The 21,561-nt window shown below is 42.7% G+C and overlaps 1 protein-coding gene and 1 long non-coding RNA gene across 3 annotated transcripts in view; both read left to right on the top strand.

Moving 5' to 3' along the window:
- The first annotated feature begins 439 nt into the window (after positions 1-439).
- LOC309540735 lies at positions 440-9,290 on the top strand. Its single transcript, XR_014223442.1, has 2 exons — positions 440-493; positions 9,105-9,290. It is a non-coding gene; the product is annotated as an uncharacterized lncRNA (long non-coding RNA).
- An 8,820-nt stretch (positions 9,291-18,110) lies between these two features.
- The window catches only part of HHIP (hedgehog interacting protein), a 79,700-nt gene continuing 76,249 nt past the window's right edge, over positions 18,111-21,561 (top strand). The window contains exon 1 of one of the 2 annotated variants that reach the window (XM_082237642.1): positions 18,111-18,477. In XM_082237642.1, the coding sequence (XP_082093768.1) occupies positions 18,205-18,477 (273 nt within the window). In that variant the 5' untranslated portion in view covers positions 18,111-18,204. The remainder of the gene's footprint in view (positions 18,478-21,561) is intronic. The other variant, XM_082237643.1, reaches the window with a different exon arrangement.

A 21,561-nucleotide genomic window follows, 5' to 3' on the forward strand; every position in this document is an offset into this window, starting at 1 on the left:
GCACTGAGGCTTTTACCCACAGCGCCACCCGCATCCCTTGAACATGCATGGCTTCCCCCAAATAACTCTGGGAGTTGTGGGTTCTTAAAGTTGCTGAGAGTTGTTAGGAGATCCCTACTCCCCCCTCACAGAGCTACAATTTCCAGAGTTCCCTGTGAAGAGGGCTAGATAGTGAAGCCACTCTGAATATTGTAGCTCTGGGAGGGCAACAGGGGTCTTGTAACAACTTGTGGTACTCTTTAGAAACTTTAGCTCCAATAATTATTTGGAGGAAGCCATGACTGTTTAAAGTGGTATCATAGTGATTTCAATGTATGGCGTGAATGCGTACCAAGGATAGGTGGAGCCACAGCCAATGACAGGGAGAGCCAGCTGATTCCAGTTTTGTCCCCAACCCCAACCTTCCAAGTTCTAGAAGGGTAACCCTGAGACTTAGGAGGAGGAAGCTGACAGCCAGGGCCACCCATTGAACTGGCTGTAAGAAGGCAGGCAGGTGGGGATTACAGATTGTTACTGCCTGGTGTTAACATCAGCATGGCTGGGGCTAATGAAAGTTAAGTGTTCAACTACATCTGGAGGATTACAGGCTTCCCACCCCTGGTTTAAATTATCCAGAAGAACCCTATCCTACAAACTCGAAATGAAGGATTAAGACTTGAACAAAATGGACTGTCTACTCAGTTCAGCTTCCTCTTTTTCCAGGCTGTTATATTTTCCGCTAAGGCATTTTTCCTAAAGCTGCATTATTTGCCATAAACATGTGTTCTGCTAGCATGCACCTGTAGTTATAGTAACAGGAATGCCTAGGAATGTTCTCTGGATTTCATCAAGTCGTGTGTATATTGCTGTTATGTCAGGTGTATATATTATGACTCATAACTACTGCTCTTGATGCCGCCTCCAAGCTATAGTTAGGATATTATACAGTCCTGTATCCTGCACCATACTATTTCTTTAACACTGCATTATATTTGTGGCCATGAAGCCTCTAGCACTGAGTGGCTAGGCTGCTGTGATGACATGCAATGCTCATGAGCATTCCAAGCACAGGCATGCGTATAGGATATGCCAGATGTGCCCCCCACCCAAAGTGACTTTTGTGAGTCCCTGTCTTGCTTAGCTGTAGTCAGGAGCAGCACAGAGATTGGGCAGGGTGAATCCACTGCCTTGGACAGCAAAAGCCCTCAAAGTGGCACTCCCACGGGCTCCCTGCCCACCCCACCTAATCTTCCAGTTTTGCCAACTTTGGGTGAAATTGTGTCCCTTTTTTATGAGATCTAACCCAAAATTGGGACAATCTCACTTGAAATTGGTTCCAATGGTGATAGCACTTCTCCATCAGTGGCAGAGCAGATGGTGGCAGACACAGTGGTGGCAGGAGCAGCAGGGCAGAGTGGTGAAATGGGACACACCACCCCTGGCTGCAGTAGAGCACTAGAGTTCCAACATGGTGACTGCACCTTCATGCAGCCAACCTCTCCTCTGCCCTTCTCATGCCTCTTATGGTTCTGGGGAAGAGAACCACAGCAGGAGGGGGAGACACCAATGACTCTGCCTGACTTATCTCTGTGGCTTGGTTTCCCTCCTTTCCAGCTTTTGCTGTGAAACTGGGCTTCTCTTGGCCACAGACTCTCCCAGCTCACTAAGCATTCTTAACCTCTTCAGCTTCCGACACCTCCTCCTCCCAGTCTTCCTCTTCTCCCTCTGACCCCTCATCATTGTCCCACCACTACTCCCTGGGCTCTGAGCCTTCTTCCCTTAGTGGTTCCCCAGCTGGTTCCTCCCACCATTCCTCTGTGTCCAACCAGTCCATGAGATCACCTGACAGCAACTGCCACTCTAGCCCCAAGCCAGTTGAGATCACAGGGCCCAAGACACTCAGTTTCCAGGATTCTTTGTGGGGCAGCAATGTGCTTTAAATGTGTGGTGTGGGTGTTTCAAGCAGCAATTTTTGTGGGGAGGCAGAAGACTCTAAAGAGATCCTGGGAGGTGGGAAAGCTGGAAGACTGGAAGCTGAAGAAAACATATAGTGTAGGCAATAGACTGAGAAGTGCGGACCAAAGGGGAAAGTAAATGAAAGGAGGCTCATAAGAAAGAGCAAGAGACAAGAGGCTGAAACACGAAGAAGCTAATAAAAAAGGGAGGATGTGGAAAGACTGAATATCACATGTAGATTTGAACCTATCAGCTAGTTCTTTGGTTCCAGGCTTCTAGTCTAATCCTGCATTACTGATTTGGCTTGTCAAATGCTGGCATTGTACTCTTCGGGTTTGGCTCAGAGACCGTGCTGCTTTTGCTAAGTGCAATAACCACTCAACTTCCTGTCTTTGACTAGAGCCATATTCACACTGTTAATCTATATGTCATAGTACATCAGAGTATATAAAGGCTGCAAATTCTCCTTGCAAAACAGATATACTGCCAGGAAAGTTCAATATGCAATGGATGCTTCTCCTGCTACACACTGTGGCTGCATATCCAAAAGAAAGATTTAAGCAGTTTTATTCAATCCTAAAGGGGTTGTTCATCAAGATAAACAAAAGGATAAAGTAATAAAGTAATGAAAGAATCAGATGCCAAGTATCCTACAAGAATATTGATAGTGGATTGCAGAGGAGTCCATTGGCCAGTAAAGAACATTAATTTCCTCACTCTCTAGACTTTTATTGGGGTCAAAACGGCAAAAACTGGGAAGCCACAATATCAGCTTTCTCCTCAATTTTGTGTGTGTGCACTCACGCACAAACATTACCAACAGAATCTGTGAACAGGAAACAGTGGAGCAACCTTGCTATTTATTCCTGTACTGATATATCTCCAATAATGTGTTTAACTGCAGCATTCCTTTATTTGAAAATTCTGGGCAAGACCCAGAGGTGTTTGTGTATTTAGACCTTTCCAGTATTTCCCAAAGATAGGGATGGAGAACCTGTGGCCCTACAGATATTTCTTCATCCCCCATCCCAGTTAGCATAGTCAGTGGTCAGGGATAATGGGAGTTGGAATCCAACAACATCTGAAGGACCACAGGTTCTTGGCCTCTGCCCTAAAACCTCTGTCGTATTGATGCATTCCTGACTATACTCAGCATTATTAGAAAACATTGCTATACATGACTCCCCCAAACCCTTTGCCCTTGGTAGCTCCTAAAACTAAAGGATGCACATCATTATCCTCTCGTGCACATTTAAGTCTCTCACAAACTATTTCACTAGACAGGCATGTAAGGATCAGTTGTGATTTGGGTCACACTTGGGTAAGCATGACATCTTTTTGTCAATTATTTTAAAGTTTTCTTCCTCTCCCCCTGCCACCCCTAGGTTTGGCTGTTACTACCAAATTAAAAACACTGCTATTCTATGGTGCAAACAGCGTGAGCTTTTGTGTAATCGTCAGATGTAATTTAATTTGCATATTTTGTTATGTCTAGTTAGCTGCCAAACTTATAAACTAAATGATAAATACAGAGTCTTTGGGGATTTGGTTCAATTAAGCTGTTCTTCAGGGTGGTCTTGATATGAGTCAAAACTGGAAAAATGATGCTATGTTTCCAGAACACCTAAAGTGAACGTAAGTAATTTATTCTATGGCTCTCTGGACTTTTACTGCCATGTATTCATGATGTGCTTCAGCTTTTATTAGATGTTTACATATTTTATGTGCTGGATTTCCAGTCATCATTGATAAAGGCTTAAGAGATTTAGCTAAATGGGATAATTCATTTTATTTAATTAGCAAGTACTCATTGCACATTTCATATAAAGCTCCCAACATAGCAGCTAGGAGCCACCGCCCCACGTATTCTTTTATGGAAATTACAATAAAACATAACCTCATCAGATCACATTTTCTACAAGGGGGAGACATGTGCAACTATGCTTAACATTATAGCTGATTCGTGCACTGTACAAAACCAAATTTATTAAATGTGATCCACAAAGTATGGTTAAAGTAATTGAAATTGTTTTACATAAACTTTTGGTTGAGCACTCCCCCAAATCAAGGAAGCAACCAACACTTAATTAATGTAAGGCAGCCTTGCCCACATTGGTGCCCAGCAGATGCTCTGTGCTAATGTTCTGGGTGGGGATTTCTGGATGCAAATGGTTTTGACCCAAATTATATCATGCACTCATCTTTGAAAAGTTTAGTTAGACTAAATTCAAACATATAAATTCCATGTTTGAAGAAATTGAAATGAGCAGAAAATATGGCACTTGCTAAAGCTTTTGTTGTTGTCTATCTCCGTTTTCTAGAAGCTTTGCTTGTAGAACCCCTCAGGTTCTCATTTTTCCAATCTTAAACTCAGTTCCCTATGTTTCAGCAGCAATTTACAATTTTTTTATAAAAAGAAAACCTCATGAAAATTCTTCAGCGTTTTAGAGTAGATTTCCCCTAATAAACACATGTTTATGTAGCATCTTATAGAGTGAAAAATATGGTAATTTTGTCCAACGTACACATTTCTGCAAGTATTTTCTCCTAATAGAGTGCATCTTTGTATGTTATTTTCACTAATGTATTTATGTTTTTGCACACTTTTACCTAATATAGTTCATTTTTGTAAACACTGTTTGGAGAACTGCTTCAAAAAATTTGGATGAGTGTGAATTTGGAAGGGTGGCTGATTTGGAAAGTACAAATTTGATAGATTCACCTTTAAATGCCAACTCATTTGAATCCAATGAGTTTCCCCATCCAAAATGGAAAAAATTAGCAACCAGGTGCATAAGAAAAAAGGTATTTAGACTACACACAAATATACTTTTTGACATTTTAATGTAGACAGTATTGAAACACTACTATTATAAAATATGCATGGGGGGGTTATCTTCATGAAAGTAAAAATCTGATCCTAAAGCTAGACCTCCCTGGAAATTTTGAGTCAGTAAATCTGGATTTCTCACTTGGGCCTAGTTTTAAAGACCATTTTGCTTAAAAACCAAAACAGATACAATAGTGAATGTGATCCCAACTTTAATACAAATATAAAGAATCCTATAACTATAAAATGTCACAGAATAAATAGAATATGGATGCTAATTCAAGCAATTGAGTTTCTGTAATACAGACATCCCTATAAATGTCCTGTTAATACTAATAGAAATGGCTTTATTGCAAAATAATAATAATCCACACACCTATGGCTTGTTTCATTTCCATTTTATACTAGTTGTAATGACTTCAGCCTGGAGCATTTCCTGCAGAATAATGACCGGCTGTGTTTAATGGCCCCCAGTTGAGCCTTGGGCCATCAACTCCTCTTAACCAGCCATTAATCTCAAGGAAATACCTCCCATCTCAATTGTTATTGCAGATCTCTGTAGGAAAAATAATGTGGATTTTTTCCAATCAAAATGTAAATGCCACTATGAAGTTCTCTCTGTCACAGAGTTATGTCAGACACAATATGTTACAGAGATTAAGAAATCGTTCACTTCCATTTCTTTAATACTATTTCCCAAAATCAACTAAACAAAGGTTCTCTTGATCAAGGGTTTTCTCAATATCGATCTCCACCCTGCCTTTTAAAACTTTTCTGAAGAATCTGAAGTCTGAGAGTATCCATGTCAGCGAATAATACAAGGGCTATAAAATATTCCGCTGCATCTCTAGTTGGTCTCTACTCTGTCATTGATGTAAAAATCTGAATCAGGCAACTCTAGGGGATTAGTTGTCTAAAGTTAGCCCTAGTCCTTTCATGGAATAAGGACTTGACTCAAGTGCCGGACACAGTGGTGATTACACATCCTTTCCTAGCCACCAAACCCCTGGTCTTCCCTTGGATTTCATAGAAGAGTGCAGGATATGATATAGTTGTGATGATGGCTTGAACATAAGTGGAGCAAAACTTGGTACAAAGCTGTCCTAATATGTCTTAGAACCATCTGAAGAAATGATGTTGCATCTCATTGCATCTGCATGGTCTCATCCAACAGGGCTTTTCCAGATGGAAAGGGACTTTTATTTATTGGTTTATTTAATGCAGCCTCCTTTGCCATGTGGTGGCTAGGGAAGAGACAAGTAGTCTAAAACATCTAGAGGGTGCCAGTTTGGCAAAGACTGACTTAACAGGTTCATACCACATCCCTCAACAAGCTCCAGGACAGAATTCAACAAGTCAAAATTTCAATAAAACAGAGTAAAAAATATGTAACACAAAAGAGTAGTGAAAAGTTGTCAACAGATAGAAACAAACACAAAGCAATATAAAAGTAATGTGTGGAGGCTTAAGAACCCTGGGGAAGAAGAAGAAGAAGAAGAAGAAGAAGAAGAAGAAGAAGAAGAAGAAGAAGAAGAAGAAAGTAAAGTATTGGCTTATTCTCAAAATGACATCCAGTTTGGTACCAGGCAAGTCTCCCTGCAAAGTGTTTTCCATAGCTGGGATATACCACAAAGTAGATCATTTCCCTTGTCACTCTCCACAACATTTCACATGGTACAGGCAACTAAAGAAAGTCCTCCACTAAAAATCCTAGGGTGTGGGCTGGCACCTGGCACATATGAAGACCAAGAGTCCTTCAGGTGCCCTGGTCCCAAGTCATGAATATCTTTAAAGGTCAAAAACAACACTAAGATGAGCCTGGAAATGAACTGAGTTCCAGTGCATTTGGTGGTACACAAGTATAATGTGAACTTAGTTCTCTTCCAGAGGTATTTTGGGCTGATATCCATTACAAACCATCTTCAGAAACAACCCTGCAGGCAGATTACAGTAATCTACTTCTGGATGTTACAGGACATAGATACTTGAGGGTAGGCTATTTCTGTTTTACTACTCTGAATTGGTAAAATGCAGTCCAGAGGCAACCTGCTGTTACTAAGAAGCTTGGTTCAGCTGGAACTCTGCACGGGCCCTAGGATCATGTTTCTCTTTTGGCTTTGCTCTGGATAATGAATGTGATGCCATTGCAAAGTAACAGAGAAGGTAATGCTAGTTTAAGGATAGTATCTCACAGCAGCAGCTATGCATGGAGTTGAACAGTCACATGGAAAGCAACGTGCAAGGTTCATTTGTCCTCAGAACTCTTGCAATATCTCATGCAAACACACACCTTTATTTGGTCCTAAAGGCTTCTTCCAGCAAATATATTCTACTGGTAATTAGACTAAGCCTAAATCTGCATATCTTGGGAAATGTTACTGCCTTTCTCCATGAGGGAAATCTCAGTTACTTTGCTGTAACGTCTGCTTTGCCAAAGCCCCTTACAACCTCCTTGCCACTTTGCAGCAGGAGGCTACTGATCTGTTTTGTAACTTGATACTTGAATTTATTAGCATTCAGATTTCCCTTCCATGAAGACTTGTCATTAAGGTAATCAGCCTTGGTGTTACAGTGAACGCCCGTCAGGAAGTTTCTTTTCTATAACTGGACATCTTGCAGATCATCACACTGTTCCAAGATTCAGTCTCATGGGCTTAATGCTCGCTGGACAGCTCCACGTGTCTCCTTTCCAAACTTGCTCTGACCCCATGGATGCTGCAGCTAGCTCCCTTCCCTTGGCTCTTGGGCCTGTCTCCTCTGTTTCTCAGCCACATTTGTTATTTTCTTTGGTTGAATCCAAACCCTTGTGAGATGCAGAAGCCAGTTTTATCCCATGAGGAGTTAAATCAGCTGCTCCATCCTCACTCGAGCCTACTAGGTGTCCTTTCAGAAACCAGAGGAAGCTAGCTGTCTCTGCAACCTGTGAAGAACCCACCGCCCAAGTCAACTGACTCACTGCCAGAGTCCCAGAATGAGTTGGAACTGTGCCACCACAGGTCACAGTAAAACTCAGAAAACTTCTCTGCCTGTACCCTAGCACCAGCCACCGCTCCATATATGGCAACCTCTGCACACTCTATAATGGGATTTGTGTCAGTATGAGCTTTCCAACGAAGCAACATAGACTTCCATAGCCTGCATAACTTATGACAACTAACTATGGTGTTATTTTTGCACCTCAAGCCACAAAGCCATTTTATTTAGGTTCAACAGAGTTTTGTGGAAGTTCACTGCTATGTTTTTTAAAAAGCAATAACACTTACTAGATATTCTGAGTTATTATATTGGTTTCATTTAAGGTCAATGTTTTTTTAAAAAAATGCAAACAGTTCTACTAGATCAGAAATTAAAAAGACTGAACATGCTGTTAACAAGTACACCAAGAAACTTATATTAAATGGGTACTCAAAAAAAGTACAGCATTAGCCAAGGATTTTTCACCACCCTTACAAATTTTAAATTATTTTAGCCAATTTCAACATTTAAAAAACTTTCTCTGGTCTCAGGCGGGCCATTAAGTCTATGCGTCAGTGATTCACAGTCTGCTGCTAGTCAATAAAATCTGGTTTTAATTCTATGCAGCTTTTTAATACAAAAATCAAGTGAAGTTTAATACTTTAAAATTTTCTCAAGACCGAACAAAGGGAGAAAATATGTCAAGGACATACAAATTAAGATGACTCACATTCTTTACCACCTGTTTGTTCCTTTCATAGACTGGTCCCCAGTCCCCATTACTATAATATACACTATTATACTGTACAGCATACAGTAATTTAGGAATCAATAACTTAAGTTCCTAAGGCCAAAATGGTGACTCATTATTCTGGTTCTGGATACCATCGCCATCGCTTTCTTTTAGAACATTGACTGTTATCTTTCAAACTCTTTTCCATTTGTTATGACACTTAACAATAAAATAAGGTTGCATACAGAACTACAGTCTACAAGCACTCTACTCTGCTGGGAGTGAAGACAGATATAATATGAACAAAGTACCTGAAGTCAATTGCGGAGTCATAGCCTGAGCCTGACTTCTTCCTGGTTTTGCCAATGACAGATGTGCATGTCAGCACATGGAATGCTCCATTGCTCCATCAGCCATGAGATTTTCTTTTCCTTACATGCTTCTGGCAGCTGGCAGCCTTTTGTGGGCAGGTGGGCAGAGTGTCACATGTATTGTACCTTATATTATCATCCTCAGCCAACTTTTGCAAATTTGCAGAACCATTTTTTTCAGAGCTCAGTCCCTGCAGAGGAAATGTATATTTGGACTGTGAGCAAGAACCTTCCAAGTTGGCCCTATTTTTCTAAAAACGTTACATTTCTTCACTTTCAGGGTCCAGTGGAAGTCTAATGACACTACAGAAGAACAAACGTGAAAGCCAACAGAAGATAAATATGGCAACATCCCATTGAAATCAATGTGGCTTAGTCTGCAATTCTATTCAATTCAATTAATAGAGAAGAAACTCCAGTGAACACAATGGTACATTTCTGAGTAAACATGTATCAGATCGCATGTATAGACATGAAGGTTCAGTTGCCTATTTTTTTTCTTCTGGATTGTGACCCAAATGCACATGAATGTGAAATTTCTCTCTTTACATTACATGAATTAAGTGGATAATAATTTGCACATAGAGCTTGTGTGTCTCTCTTGAGGTTATGGAAGTATTTTGTTCATTAGCAAGAAAAATTATTGGTGCAATTTATTATAATTAAATCCTTATGCACTGTGGTTAGAAAATGGTTTATGTTGGCTACACCCATTCTCCTGTGTGGTATGAGGATACCATTTTGAGCAGTTTAAAAGAGGAATGCGGCACTGACCTTTCCCATATCCCTCACAGTAAGGTTCCTTGCAGCTGAAGCTAGGACTTAACATGGAGCATGTGGAATGGATTTTCCTAGTCATGGAGCATTTGGGTTACAGTAAAAAATGATGATTTTTGCAAAGGCACACTAATTTGACAAATACCAACATTTTTGTGAGACCAGAGTTTGCTCCAAACCTGAATGTGTGTGGTTGCACACAAATATGCTAAATGGATGGTGAAATTGCATTTGTCTACAAGACTGATGGAGAGGTAGAAATTGTGGAATTGTGGGCAGACATGTCAAACGCTTGGGATGTGTACTTGGAGAGAGGTTCACAATCCACAGCGATAGTTATGCTAATGACAGGTAGTGTATTATTGCACAACGGATTTACATGGGTGTCTTAACTCTTGCCTCATTGTTCAGATAAGCAAAATATGAAAAATGGGCAACCACATCTAATCCATCACTTGTACAAATCCCCAGTGTAATTAAATGAAAATTGGAAACGCTTCTGCCTAATTCAAAATAGCCAATGATGACAGTCGATTCATTAATGAAACGAAGTTTCTGCGTAATAATTTATGCAATTGACCGATTCATTATGTCAGTGATGAAATGTTCTGCCTAATTCAGGAAAGACTTTGCTTATTCCATGAAGTAAACAACAATGTTACCAGTCTGCGAACTAGGCAGTACGGTTATATAACTCGGGGAGAGTATTTGCATAAATCACAAATTACACATTTTGTTATATTCCATGAACAAAGCATATTTATATTGTTTTTAATGAACAAAACAATGTTGTTAACCACCGTGAGGATATGCCAAAAGTGGGATAGGAATTCCTAAAACAAAACAAGAATACACACACACACAAAAACCACCCCAATTAAAATTAAATGTTTCAGTAGACAACACTGTGACTGTCATTTACCCCTCAGCTCCATCAGGATCTGGCACAGTTCTACAGCCCCAGATGCAAAAGACTAAGGAGGAAGGAACAGGTGCAGATGGGGGGAATGGAAGGGCTGAAGGACTCTAGGCATCAGAGAGAAAGCAGACCTGCTAGCTCTCCCCAACACCCCTCCTGTGGAAGCAGGAAAGGGAAGATCCTTCAACCAACTAGAGGGAAGGACAGAACAGGATGAAGTGGTGGCAAAGCTGAAGGCAGAGGGGTAAATATAGTCTTCTTGCTGAGAACCAGGCAACACCTTTAGATACACTCCCCTCCCCAAGATGGTATGTGCATGTGCAGAGGAACTGTAGAGGGGGAGAGTTTTGTAAGTGATCTCACCCTGTTGAAGGATGGTTGTGTCAACTCTTGGGACATCTTGGTACCTTCCATTCAGTTACAAACCTCTTGCCCTGCTCATGTTCCTTGGAATTTTGACTTCTGGTCCTTGTGCTTGCTGCTGAGCTATTGGCCTTTATAAAGATATTTTCTTTACTTTCAAGGAAGAGTTGCTATCGTCATGTTTTGAGCCTGCAGTAAATTTATAAAATGTGTTGTTACAGCTACTGGGCAACTGTCTAGTTGTAAACTGATTGCTATCCTTAGTCAGATGATATTCAGTGAATGATTAGGGATTAATGAGAAATCTGATTCAGTTGACATTTAAAGATGAACCTCCCTAAATCACACTTTCTGGGGGGGAAACCTGAGAACTGAAACACAGCCATCTTTCAAAATTTATACTTCTCCAGATTTTGCAATATAGTTCTCCAGTCAAGGAATGTGCGTAAAAATACGTATACTACAATATGTGTGCATAGAAAAGCATATTTTGTGAAAAGAACATATAAAAAGGAAATTATATTAGGGATAATTGCTTTGCAAAATTTTGTGTATAAGGCAAAATTGCATCCAAAAATGTATAAATCAGGAGAAGTTTGTGCTAAGATGTTGAAGAATTTTCTTGTGGACATTTAAAATACCTGGAACCAGTCAAAATGGGTGCAAAAAAAGGATGCCGAAATGGCAATATTTGCCACAGTGTAACACCACAGGTGGAGATTGGGAAGGATGGGTAGAGAAAGGGGTGGCCCATCTCGTATCACCGCCTGAGGCAAAACAGGAAGGTGCCTCTTCACCCCACCCCACCCCATCCCCGCAAAAGCTCTACACACACACCACTGAAGCTTTCTTTACCTAGGTCAAATGGCAGTGCCCAAAAAGCAGCAATGTTAACAGGTTCTGGTGAGATCTCATGGAGCTCTTGTGAAATCTCACAAGATTTTTGTGAGATCTTGCCAGAAGCTGCTGCCGCTTCACTGCCACCTCTTTGGGTTCTGCCACCTTAGGCAGCTGCCCCGTCCTGCCTCATAGGTGGACCAGCTCTGAGGGATACCGCCACCCAATCCACACAGACAAGACACACAGAGCCCAGCAAAAAGTGAGGTTGGATTGCAGCCTAACTTGAGTAAGATATATTGATATTGTTGCCACCTAGTGCCCAAAAGGCAAATCCCTTTGTTTATAAAAGTCAAGACTAAGAATGCTTGAGTTTAAGGTGTGTGCCCCACCCTCCAAAATGTGAGGGACATGCAGATAAAGAACAAAATTTAGCACAGTCATTACTTAACATTGCTGGCATGGACACAACATGAATGTGTTCACAAGTGGCCAAAGTTGCCAAAAACAGGAAATGCTCTTTGACATGAATAAGACAAAAGAAGGCCGGTTGTTCAGTTCATCCCTGTCTGAATTTTTTTAAGTCCAAAACTGTTAGTAGATGAACTCATAATTGGCACAGACAGGGTTATATGAAGCTATGTGTTCAGTAATCTGGAAAATGTTGTTTTATGGATCTGTCATGACATAAATTATGCTAATGTAGTATGAGTTTAAAGCACAATACTTAACAGAGCTTGAGAGAGAGAAATATTGGCTATGGGAAAGGCACTAAGCAGGCTGGAACACAGCCTGGGTTACAGTTCATTAATACATGGTGAAATAAACAATATATAGAAGGGGGAAAGAGTGGACTGTTTCCATGATTTGCACTAGATTTATTCCTGTGCCGCAATATGTACGTTAAAAAAGGTGCACGGGAATTTCTTGCTGAAAAATAATACCAGGAATTATTCTTCAAACCTGATCAACATCTCCCCCACACCTGATTTCTCACAAGACTGACACCAGTGCTAAACAAGTAATCAAAACCAATTTTAACTACTTGTTACAACAGTGGGTGAAAGTGGGTGTGGGTTACAAAAGTAGGTGAAGTTACCATCCTAGCTGAAAAGGAGTGAAGACAATGTGATCAGTTATGTTGCTGCGACTGCTAAAACTTGCAATGTGTGGTCCATTGTACAGTAGATATGGTATGACAATTAGTCTTGGGCCAACAAACTGCCGAGTGGTTTTCATAAACAGGCTAGATGAGAGGATGGAGGATGTTATTAAATCTCCAATGACAGCAATTTCAGAGATATTCCTATAAGTCAGCCATCATACACTATTAATTGGAAAACCTTATGAGCTACTGTAGATTTGGGAGCCATAGGCACAAGAAACAGGGATGCAATGTGCTGAATATTCTCAGTAATACCAAGTGTATTAATTAATAACATAATAGAATGGAAAGTTTAATAGTGCAAACTGGTTGCGCTGGGAAGATTTGTTACATGGGTTATAAATCTTCTATCTGTTTTATAATGTAAATTTCTTTGGGATGCCTCGTATGAAACAATTCATAAATTAACTTTAAAAAATTATAATCTTTAAAGCAAAAGCAAAACAGGCAGATGCTTAAAAGGCCTAAGTAGAGGTGTTTTTCTTAAAGGCACAAACCAGTTCAATTTGTTTCTTTTCCATTAGTACTGGGGCTCTGAATATATCTGGATTGACTAGTATATATGGGATCCCATTTTCAACCTACATTTGTAGAAGGGAAGCAACACCTGTGTAGTAAAGTACATATGTATATATATTTTAATCAGAAAGCGCCTAGAGCAAATGGTTTCAACATCTGTAAACCCTTCTCACATCTTGGGCTATGTATTTATTTACTATTATTATTTTGAAATATGGTTGGTTCTGCCATAAGTTCAGTCAGAGTTCATAAGGGCTTGATGTGCCTTTGGTAGAATTCTTTAGGGATAAAGTAGTTTTATTCTCATATCCGAAATTCCTGAACAAATTGGCATCTGAATTTGATCTAAGTGACTGCATCAACCTGCTTACATTTTCTCTTAGAACAAATATTTTTAAAAAATAGCAATCTAAAATCTTAATTCACATATTTACCTAGAAACAGCCGTGACACTAACATCTGGAGTATTTGTAGCACATGTAGAATAATCCAGGAAGGTGTGTATTTCTTCTCAGAATATATTTAAGATGTTTAATGTCAGCGGATAAACTTTGGTGACTTAGCACCTGTTAGACTCTGGATGCAACCCCATTCTTGAGATATGCCGGCTGCAGGATGGGGGTATTATTATACAGCAGTCCCACTTCAAGATGTGCACAGTCCACCAGTAAAGATCTATAAGCATAATTTTGCAGATACATCAGCACAAGTCCAGGTTGGCATATTTGTATTGCTGATACAACTTCACCAGTGAAGGGACGTCCCAAGCTACGTGGAAATGGGACCACGATAGGAAGTTGTCAGGTCCTGTGCTTCCTCAGATCCTACCTCCAACACTGGCAAGTTATGGAGTAAGTCAAACTCCACTGACTCATCTTAATGGAGAGCAAAAACCACCATCTTCCAATTTACCCACTTTGCCACAATGAAGTAGAGAATCCAGACTACAGTAATTTGGCACCCTGTCATAGCATGCCAACACTAGTAAATAAATTATTGACAAAAAAACCATAACTTAGAAGACAGGGTGCAAATATTGTGAACCCTTAGAACACACAATGGATCAATTTGGTGGCAGGAATGATGGAGACAGAACATTTTGTATTAAAAAGGCAACTTTTTGTTCAACTAGGCCACAGAACACAAATGGGAAGACTTTACAATATGATTGATACTTCCTTTTCAGTTGAGAATAAACAATCCATGTTTTTTCCTCATGTACATCTGATGTAAGAATTATGTTTATGAACTGGATGCCATGAGAGGTTGCAGGCACAGTTGCTCATAAACCCTGATAAATACTTAATTTAGCATGACACTAAAGGGAAAGGAAATAATTTTTATCTGTTCATTAGTCATCCAGCTACTGGGCTAGCCCTGCATAAGTTATACAGACCACATTTCAATTTCAATGTGGCTTATATTTTACTGCTTCCTTCTCACTTAGTTAAACTGGGAGGTGTGCGGCTGATAAGGTTTTTATGTACTCCTGCATTACCTTTTTCTTTCTTAACATCTCAAGATGTTGCAAAGCACAAGATGTTGCTGGCAATAACATTCAGAGTGAGCCTTGAGCTCAACAAATTTCACAGATCCACATGGTGCAATTTCTAGCTGTTGCCAAAAGGAAACGAATGCATTTGATTTGCAAATTTGAAAAGCTGTGTTTGTGTCAGCCTCACAGTTTCCACAGCACCAGCCTTAAACTGATAGCACATGTTGCAAAGGGAAGATTTATGGAACCCACCTAGTGAGCTCTGATCCTTCCACTCATCTAGTAGTACACATGTATATCATAGAAGCATCCAGTTAACATCAGAAAAACTCATGAAATGAGAAAGAATAATCAGTTTTGCAGCCTATTTTACATTAAACCAAAGAAAAAAGATATCCCTCTGCTCCTTCTCACCTGTAAAACCAGTGGTGCCTTTTCCCCAGTGCACAGAAGCTGCATGCACAGAAAAAGATATAAAGAATTAAGACCATGCATATACATGCTTGCACAGGTATGTATACATTCTGCACATACTTGTTCTACTGACCCTGTCACAATTTCCAAGGAGCCAGTGCCATCAAGAAGATCACAGAATGCAACCTTCAAGCTGACTTTAAAAGATAAAGGGTAAAGGAACCCTTGACCATTAGGTCCAGTCGTGGCCGACTCTGGGGTTGCGGCGCTCATCTCGCTTTATTGGCCGAGGAAGCCAGTGTACAGCTTCCGGGTCATGTGGCCAGCATGACTAAGCCGCTTCTGGCAAACCAGAGCAGCGCATGGAAACGCCGTTTACCTTCCCACCGGAGTGGTACCTATTTATCTACTTGCACTTTGACGTGCTTTCGAACTGCTAGGTTGGCAGGAGCAGGGACCGAGCAACGGGAGCTCACCCCATCGTGGGGATTCAAACCACCAATGTTCTGATCAGCAAGTCCTAGGCTCTGTGGTTTAACCCACAGCGCCACCTGCGTCCCTAAGATGACTTTAAGACATGTTAATAACATATACAAAACAGTGCATTTTGGAAAGTTGTTTTTCTGTTTGCAGTGGATGTGGACATCTCTTAAAATATTTTAACCAAATTTTGAGGATGATGGTTCCTAAGATCAAGGAACAGGTTTTCATCGATGGTGGGCTGAACCATTAAAAACTGCAATTAGGCTGCTCGCTAATTGAAGTAACCCATGTACTGCTTCCGTGGAGCCAGTTTCTGGGTGCTTCAGTCCATGCTAGGCCCCTTCCATCTCACAGGGATAAAGAAAGGCGATAAAATATGTACAAAAACATTATTTACTTATTTGAAAATTATGGATCTCCTGTTGTTGATATCCAAGGCAATGAACAATTAAAGTCCAAAGACATGCATCATTATATACAATCACATAATTAAAAGAGAAACAAAGAAAAAAGAAAAAACACCCTAGTAGTGTTAAAGACAACATCCATTGGGGATGCAAAACCATATGGAGCAAATCAAATAAATAGGATAGACTTGGTCTAGTGCCTAAAGAATAGCTGGAGAGGCAGTAGGTGGGTCTCCTTTGGGAAGGAGATTCATCATCATCATCATCATCATCATCATTATTATTATGGAGCACAGAAAGACAGACACAACCCCAGAGTTTTTCCTCTCTCTAGTAGCCGTCCACCAAATCTCTGAAGGTGAGGGCTTCCAGGAGAGGACATTTAATTTATTAATTTGTTTAACAAAATTTATACACTACTTGATTGTAATAATACCTCTAAGCAGGTTTACAGGAAATATTAAAATCACATTACAGTGGTACCTCGGGTTAAGTACTTAATTCGTTCCAGAGGTCCGTTCTTAACCTGAAGCACTATTTCTGGGTTAGCGGAGTCTGTAACCTGAAGCGTATGTAACCTGAAGCATATGTAACCCGAGGTACCACTGTATTAGTGTTAATATTAAAATTAACAGTAAAGACACCTCAACAACTACATGTCGAGATCCGGTAGGCCTGCCTCAGCAAAAATGTTCTTAGCAGGTGCCAAAGAAAAAGGGGGGGGGAGTATGGAGAAGGCGCCTGCCTGATGCCAACCGGCAGGGAGTTGCAAAGTGTAGCTTCTGCCACATGAAAAGATCTTGCAAATGCAGGAGGAGTATTATGCGGCACCTGTAACCGTGCCAGTTCTGCAGAGCGGCCAAGTGGGCTACCTCACACTATACTGAATTAATTGAAAGCACAGGAGGTCTGCAGGCATTGCAGAGTTAGACCAGGCCAAGAGGGTCATCTAATCCACCCCCCTTGCGATGCATAAATCTTTTGACGAGGTGGTGGGGGGGGGTCCTTCTATTCTTGAGTCCTGCTCAAGAAGGGCCCCTGGGGCCACGGGCTGGCTATTCCCTCAAGTTTCCTCACTCGCCTCTTTCCTGTCCCTCCTCACAGCGGCTGCTGCTATTGTCGCTGCCGGACCTTCCTCTCAGCCAACGGTGGCTGCTGCTTATGTGCCCGCACCCACCGCCCCCCAACCCCGCCACTCTCTTTCTCTGCTCCCTCAGGCAGTCAGCCAGCCGGCCCGCCAGTCGCCTCGTCCGTGCGCGCGCGCGCCTTCCCCGCGCGCTCGCGCCCCGTGACCGCCCGCTTCCCCTCTGTCCCCCAGCGCGCGCGCACGGCCGCACACGCACGCACGCACACGCTCTCTCGCTCTTCTCCCCGCTAGTCCCTCTTTTCGGTGACGTGAAGGGGCGCGCGGTGGCAGCACCTCCCCGCGCGCTGCTTAAAAATAAGAAGAAAAGAGGGAGCGAAACATGAGAGCCCTAGTGAGCTCCAGCTCCCGCCGGCAGCAGCAGAGGAGGCATCACCCCAGCCAGGCTGTCCTCGCTGAATTGCGGCCGCCTTTCTATGGAACGACCAGAAGGGACTTGCTGCTGCTACTGCTGCTGCTGCCGCCACCACCGCCACGACCACCACCACCTCCTCCTCGTCTTCTCTTTCGCGCGCCAACGCGGGAGCCCTTCGCGCCGGCAATTTCGACGCCTCAGCCGCGCCAACTAAACCGGCCCTCGCGCAAACTTCCCCGCGCAAACTGCGCGGCACCTTTCACTCGCCCCCCTTACACCACACGCGACGTGCACTCTCCCCCCCCCTCTTTTTTTGGTCCCTCAGACATCACTCGCTCCCTCCTTGGAGGCCTCTCCCCCCCCATCATCTCTGTCTCTTTCTCTCCCCCCCCTCCACCCCCGGATCTAAGGGGTTTCCCCCCCCCACACACACACACACACCACACGGAAAGCTCCCGCTCTTGGATTTGCCTTGGGATTTGCCAGCGAAGCTCGCGGAGGCATGGTCGCTCTGAAGATGCTCCCGCTCCAGCTGCTCTTGGTGGCCGTGGTCCTCTGCTTCTTCGAGGGGGAGGCCCGCTTTGGGGAGAGCGGGGGGGCCAAGAGGAGAAGGTGCCTGAACGGCAGCCCCCCCAGGCGCCTCAAGAAGCGAGACAGGAGGCTGATGCTGCTGGAGCCGCCCCTCGGAGGGGAACTCATGTGCCGGGGTTTCTACCCTCGCCTCTCCTGCTGCCCCAGGGCGGACAGCCAGGGCTCGCTACACGTGGAGAACAAGGTAAGGCGCGCGGCGGCGGGTGGGAGGGCTGCACACTCCGGGGCTCACCTGAGCAGCAGCAGCAGGAGGAGGATTTTTTTTTGGGGGGGGTCCTCCTCGTGATCTGGGAGGGTGGAAGGAGACTCCTTGGGGAGAACCAAGGAGAGGTGGACCTGTATCTGTGCTTGCAAAGGTGGTGAGAAGGCCAGCAGCTCTGGGGAGGTGTCAAATGTGGCCTGAGCTTGGGTGTTTCATCAGATGCACGAAGCAGTAGAGGAGAAAGTGGGGGGGGGGGGTAGGTAGATATCTTCACCTGGACTGATTTCTGTTGGCCAAGGAGCCCATATCTTTTTCATCAACCCACATGTTATCCCAAACTCAGGCTTAGCAAAGGAGAGAGGGCTGCAATCCCAAACGGACTTTTGCCCGGGAATAAACTCCGTTGAACTTTCTTGCAAGTGAAATTCTATTGGCTCGCACTGTAAGCCCCATTAAGTATAGTTTGACTTAGTTTTGAGCATAAACGTGCAAGAAAGATAGCGCTGCTCCTCTTGGATACTGGCACCATTGATACTGTTGTGCCCTTGTTTCCTTTCCGTCTCTTCTAGGATGGGGTGCTAATTTCAGCAGCACGGTGTGTGTGTGTGTGTGTGTGTGTGTGTGTGTGTGTGTGTGTTGGTTCCTGCAGGTTTCTGTTGTACCTCAAGCACAACAGTCCTTGGAAAATGTCTTACAAGGTTTTGGATGGTCGCTGATGCTGGGTCTTCAGAGAGTGGCGATGTCAAAATCTGGACGCGGGGCAGATAGTTTGTACAAAAAAAAACCCAAACCTTGACCGCAGGTTAACAATCTAGGATAACAACTTATTGGGGGGGGCGGTAAAATTGGGAAATTTTGTGTACTACTGTATAGTGAAGGGATGTTGCAGCCCCTGGAAGCCCCAATTGTCAGGTGGTCCCATCTAGAAGAGAGCAGAAAGAAGCTGAGTTAGAAAACAGGTAGACTTTCGTCCCGGTCTGGATGAGACATGGGACTGGATGGGGGGGGGGGCAGAGATGCTGCCAATAAAGTCTGGAGGGTTTTCTTGGAGTCAATCAACGTTCCCTGGCAGCCGTGGGACTGTAAATTAAGGTGGCGGTGGTTTCCCCGTTTATTTTTTCTGAGGGTAGAAACGTGTGTACGATTCTCTCCACATGTTTGGTCAGGAAACTTCGGGTAGCAGATGGTGATTGGGAGAGCAGATGATGCCAGGACGCTGCAAACTTTTTACGAGCTCTTCCACCGATTAGGTCGGTCCCTTGCTCTGGAGAGAGAAAAGGGGAGGGGGGGAGAGGATTCCCTGAAGTTGTTCTTCGACAAACTGGAGCGGTTGCAAATGGATCTTTCTCAAACGGGATAAAAGGAGGGTATCTACTGGATTGTGTGTGTGGAAAGAGAGGGAGAGAGAGAGAGAATTTGCTTTTTTTGCAGCATGACAGTTTTAACGTCATTAGACTTGATGGCATTCTGAGGATAAATGAAAAATCCTAGGCATCCTGGAATAAGAAGGGCGCCTGTTCAGGGGTCTGCTGTTCTTCAGCGTTCCAGCGTGTTGGTGTTCTCTAAGTTTTTCAGGCTATTGTTTCGATCAGAAGGGCAGTGTAATGCTGGATCTAGGAAGGGAAACGTGATGAATAAATGTCATTGAGAATCACTGCACGTGAAATAAACAATCAGGTGTCTTTCTCACTGCCCCCTCTTTCCCCCTGCTCCCCCTTCCAGCTTTTAGGTTTAATTAAGAATTCCTCCGTTACAACACTGCAGTTGTCAAGGTCTGAGAGCGTCTTGGAAAACTTGTGTTTCAGTCTTTCTGGCCCAAGCATAATAAAAAAAAAATACCCAGCCTGAATCGAATTTTTATGCTCAGTTCACGGTAGATTTCACTCCATTCTCATGTAAACAGCTTCTACGAATCAACATATGTGTCTGGGTGGTATCTCTCACTTTGTTTTGTAACAAAAAGCCATATTGCATCATTTAATTTGCTCAAGTCATGCAAATAGGGAAAAAATCAATAGGACAAAAAGGGGTCGACTTATCCTCCTCCCCACTAAACTGCTGCCCACACACAGAGTCCTGTTGCTTATGGCAAAAGAATAACAACAACACCATTGTATTTGTTGGTTGGTTCGCTAATGGGTGAAACTGGAGAACATCATTCTCCTTCAGTCCCCAGCTCTGTCCAAATGCTCATGCCTTTTGAGAGAGCATTTGTCCTATCGCCTCTGTTCCCAGATGAGCGAGAGCTGTCTTTGCTGCAGGGATTTCAGCAAAGGAAACTCTATTCTTACCAGATGCAGCAGGAGTTTGGTTGAATATTTTCTCCGCATGTTTGGCCAGAGGTAGTGTCAGCAAAGCTCCTGTGTGGTAATCACATTAAACTACACACTAACTACATTCAGATAACCTCCTAAAGTCTCTAACTGAAACCCACAAATGCCAGAGTCAAGCGTGGAGGGGGGGTGTCCTTAGTTTATCCTGTTAGTAACATCTAGAAATGAGCAGCAGCATCTGCTGGATGGACTCTCTGAAATCTCCCTGCAATAAATAAGCTCTCTGTGGTGGATTAAAGGTGAGACAGACTTTACACAATAGTTGCATTTCTACCCAGCTACAGAACTTGATTTCTTAGCACTCTTTCTTTTGTGGCTGGTGACATCTAAAAACACTTTTAACTGGAAGGACATGATTTAATGTACATCTCAACCCATCATTTCAGGCTATGTCATATCCATATATATCATATCATTCATTTAAACAAAACTTGGCAATAAACATTTTTGCACGTCTGTGTACCAGATGGACAAAAATATGCCTTTTTTCCATTTTCATGTGCAGTGCAAGCCTATTCATGCTTACTCAGAATCAAGTCCCATTGATTTCAATGGGATTTACTCTCAGGTAAGTGTGCTTTGGAAAGTTTGCCACTTCTGATACACGTGACACATAATGATGACTTTCCATGCAAAATGTGTCTAGTAGATTTAGTGATAGCAGACTCTGAACAGGGTGCTCTGGAAATGCTCCAGGAAGTACGTCCCTATGGCTGTGCTGTGACACTGCACT

The sequence above is a fragment of the Podarcis vaucheri genome, assembly GCF_965113315.1.
Source record: "Podarcis vaucheri genome assembly, chromosome: 9".
Classification (NCBI taxonomy): domain Eukaryota; kingdom Metazoa; phylum Chordata; class Lepidosauria; order Squamata; family Lacertidae; genus Podarcis; species Podarcis vaucheri.